The sequence below is a fragment of the Camellia sinensis genome, chromosome 4 (assembly GCF_055761805.1).
Source record: "Camellia sinensis isolate YWXY chromosome 4, ASM5576180v1, whole genome shotgun sequence".
Classification (NCBI taxonomy): domain Eukaryota; kingdom Viridiplantae; phylum Streptophyta; class Magnoliopsida; order Ericales; family Theaceae; genus Camellia; species Camellia sinensis.
Window position 1 is genome coordinate 225337153 of NC_138964.1, and position 3171 is coordinate 225340323.

The 3171-nt window shown below is 36.1% G+C and overlaps 1 protein-coding gene across 1 annotated transcript; it reads right to left on the reverse strand.

The window, feature by feature from the left end:
- Positions 1 to 1127: 1127 nt before the first annotated feature.
- LOC145824468 (protein FAR1-RELATED SEQUENCE 8-like) lies at positions 1128 to 2332 on the reverse strand. The gene is made up of 3 exons (XM_082924139.1): positions 2149 to 2332; positions 1557 to 1932; positions 1128 to 1446 (listed from the first exon to the last, which is right to left on the reverse strand). Exons 1-3 carry the CDS (start codon positions 2330 to 2332, stop codon positions 1128 to 1130), a joined length of 879 nt encoding a protein of 292 aa, XP_082780265.1.
- Between the last annotated feature and the right edge of the window lie 839 nt (positions 2333 to 3171).

Consider the following 3171-nt stretch of genomic DNA (forward strand, 5'->3'; position numbering starts at 1 on the left):
TCTCCAAAATGAACTTCATAACTAATCTTGGAAATTCATACACAATATGTTTTACACATCTAACATGGGATTTAACATAATAACTTCCAATCTCAAAAACAAACTGTCAAAGTTCAAAAAACTATTCAAACATGTCCATAATGTCCATCATTCATTTTCGGTGTGCATGCATTAGAACCCGATGGGGTTAGAGATCTAGAACCAAAAATTTGAGTTGGAGTACTCATCAAACTTCCAGTGTGACGCTTACAAAGTCTGATGGGGCAAGAGATGTGCCTCTAATAGCATTTCCCACCTGTGATAATTCAAGTAAAAAAGTACGTGTTAAAAAATATTTGTAAATGAAAACAAGCAATTGATGTAAAGTGGACTGATGAACACGTACCGGTACATACATACTATTTTGCATTCCAACCATATATGGATAATACGATGTATAAGCTTGAGCTTGAGCTTGAGTTTCAAATCGAAGCACCTCAGTAGCCTATATTTGTTGAAGAGTTTGTAAAAATGTACTTGAAAAGAGTTTGTTAAAAAAATAAAAAACAAGTTCAATTCAATATACAATTTACCTTTGCTTTTGTTTGTTTTTTTGTTGTTGCCTTGAACCAATTCACTATTTGATCTACTTTGGCAACCTTTCACTTTGTTACTAAACGACCTCTTCATTGAGCAACCAAAGGACTAATCACCTTCCTAGTATTAGCTCCTTCTGTACAACCGGTGGCAATTGGAGTTTTTGTAGAAGATGGTATTATATTAGTAAAAGGTGTTAAATTACTCCCATCACCCGATTCATCTTGCATGACTCTATCCTTCATTTCATCCAACCTAAGGTCTATAATTTTAATTTTTCCTTCCGAATTACCAGCAAGTTATACAATGGCAATCAATTTCTTGTTCATCCTCTCATAGCAAATTGCATTGAAATCATTCCCAAAGCCAGTGTATCTGGTTTTGATGCATGTGTACTCTCGAACCAAATCTTTTCTACAACGTGGTAGAATGTAATGTGGCACCTTATTTATGCACCCTCTCACAAGTACAACGAGTGAGTGAGCACACATATTGCCTCTAAACTCAAACAACCGACACATGCATTGAACTTCACATTCAGTTGAATTAAACTAGACAACAAAGTCTATATGCTTCATCTTGTCACAAACTACCATCGCTTCTTGGACATTATATGCACAAATTGCTCCATTTTCTTTGATAATCAAGGCCTGACAATAAACTAATCTCTTCAACTTTCCTTGAACTTCTTTGAATTTTGCATTGGTATAGGCTTGCTGAAATTGCTTCTCAAAGCCATATATAGTCTGACAATCAAACAATTTGTGTCGAGACTTGAAATCCGATTTCTTTTCTTTCTCTACCTTACTTCTCAATGCATTGTCATATTGTTCAACAAATTGCTTTAATGTAGTCTTTGGGTTGACATATCTATCAAAAAATGCATTTATGCTTTCACTTTATTGTGTAGTTGACATGCCAGCCTAAAAAATATCTTTAATATATACAGGAACCAATCGATGCCGCTCATTATATAGTACCCCCAACCAGTCATTATCATGAAGATTGAATATAATAAGCATCTCCTCCCATTTTTTTTCTCAAATTCATCTCTTGTCAAACAATCATAAATTGCATTTTGTATAGCCAACTTTATGGGTTCATACTGAGCATATCCTTTCAACTTCTCTGGCCTTTTCTTTATTGTATGCCATAAGCACCATCGATGTTGGGCCTGTGGAAAGACAATTTCTATAGCATTTTTCATAGCTCTGCACTGATCAGTTATGATAGCTTTTGGAGAATGATTTGACATGCAACTTAACCACGACTTGAATAGCCAAACAAATGTGTCAGTGTCTTCACTAGATAATAATTCAAAACCAAGCAAAATGGTCTGTCCATGGTGATTAACTCCTACAAATGGAGCAAATGACATGTCATATTTGTTTGTCAGATAAGTTGTGTCAAATGAAACAACATCTCCAAATGATTCATAAGTAGCCCGACTCCTTGGGTCAGTCTAAAACAAGTTTCTAATGCAAAACTCTACATCAACATCAATCACATAAAAGAATCTCTCACTATGTGCTTGCATCCTCATAAAATAACTTTGAAGTGATTCGACATCACCTTCACCAAGCCTTAATCTTCTAGCTCTATCAATGTAATTCCTTGCATCTCGCTCATCAAATGTCAATGACTCATATCCCCCCGCTTCAACAACCATTGAATGATAGTTCCTAGACACCCCAATCCCTGCTTGATCATTGCTTTCTAATATTCTCTTTACAGGAGTAAGAATTTTCTTATTCATTGAAACATGACGTGAGTTGGTGAGAATCAAATCATGATTATGCTCAAGGTTAACTGTGGTTAACATATATCTCCCATTCTTTTGTAGACTACCTCGTACCCTTACTTTGCAACCAATTTTTGTCGACAAAGATGGCTTAAGAGGGTTCACTTCTGATTTCCTTTTTCTCACCCTCGCTCGAGAACATTTAATTGCAAAGTTTTTTAATTGCCCATCATCTCCAAAATGTTGTGCTCTATGAGCTATAAAAAAGCCAACACGCTTAACATATTTTCCATAAAATGTGTACACTTCTTCCCTTGAGCTAAAACACACACCCTTCTGTCACGACCCCAAACTGCCCCTAGTAGGATGGTGCCGCGATGGCCAGAAATCCGAGATTACACAAGGCCAATTTCCAAAATTCACACACAACAGAGTATAAATATATGGGGCTCACACGTACAGAAGCGATACATACAAATCAGATTAGTCCATAAGAGCTGTGCGTAAGTCAAATGAAATGGCAAACATCTTCACATGGGTTACAACTTAATTACAAATGAAGCAAAGTACAAATTACATCTTGATCAAAAGGCTTCTCAAGCCGACGTGTGCAAAATACAAGTATTACAAATCGAGAAGCATAATTTTCAAGACTGCCGACGTAAATACAAGTCAAGCCGACATAATCAAAAATCCAAAACAAGCTCGCGAATCACATCTAGGCGTCATCGCCTTCTTGCTCATCACCTACATATATATAGAGAGGGTGAGCTTGGATACTCAGTGAATGATATAAATAATAAAGGGTTTCCATGAATAATAGCCGAAGTCTTTTCAAAACAATACAAGTCAAA

Excerpts from the sequence above, each read along its gene's own strand:
- LOC145824468 (XM_082924139.1), bottom strand. The coding sequence starts at position 2,332 with ATGAATAAGAAAATTCTTACTCCTGTAAAGAGAATATTAGAAAGCAAT. Across the intron at positions 1,933-2,148 it reads AAGATTAAGGCTTGGTGAAG|GAGTTAATCACCATGGACAG; the intron begins GTGATGTCGAAT and ends CTCCATTTGTAG. Across the intron at positions 1,447-1,556 it reads ATGATAATGACTGGTTGGGG|ATATGTCAACCCAAAGACTA; the intron begins GTACTATATAAT and ends ATTTTTTGATAG.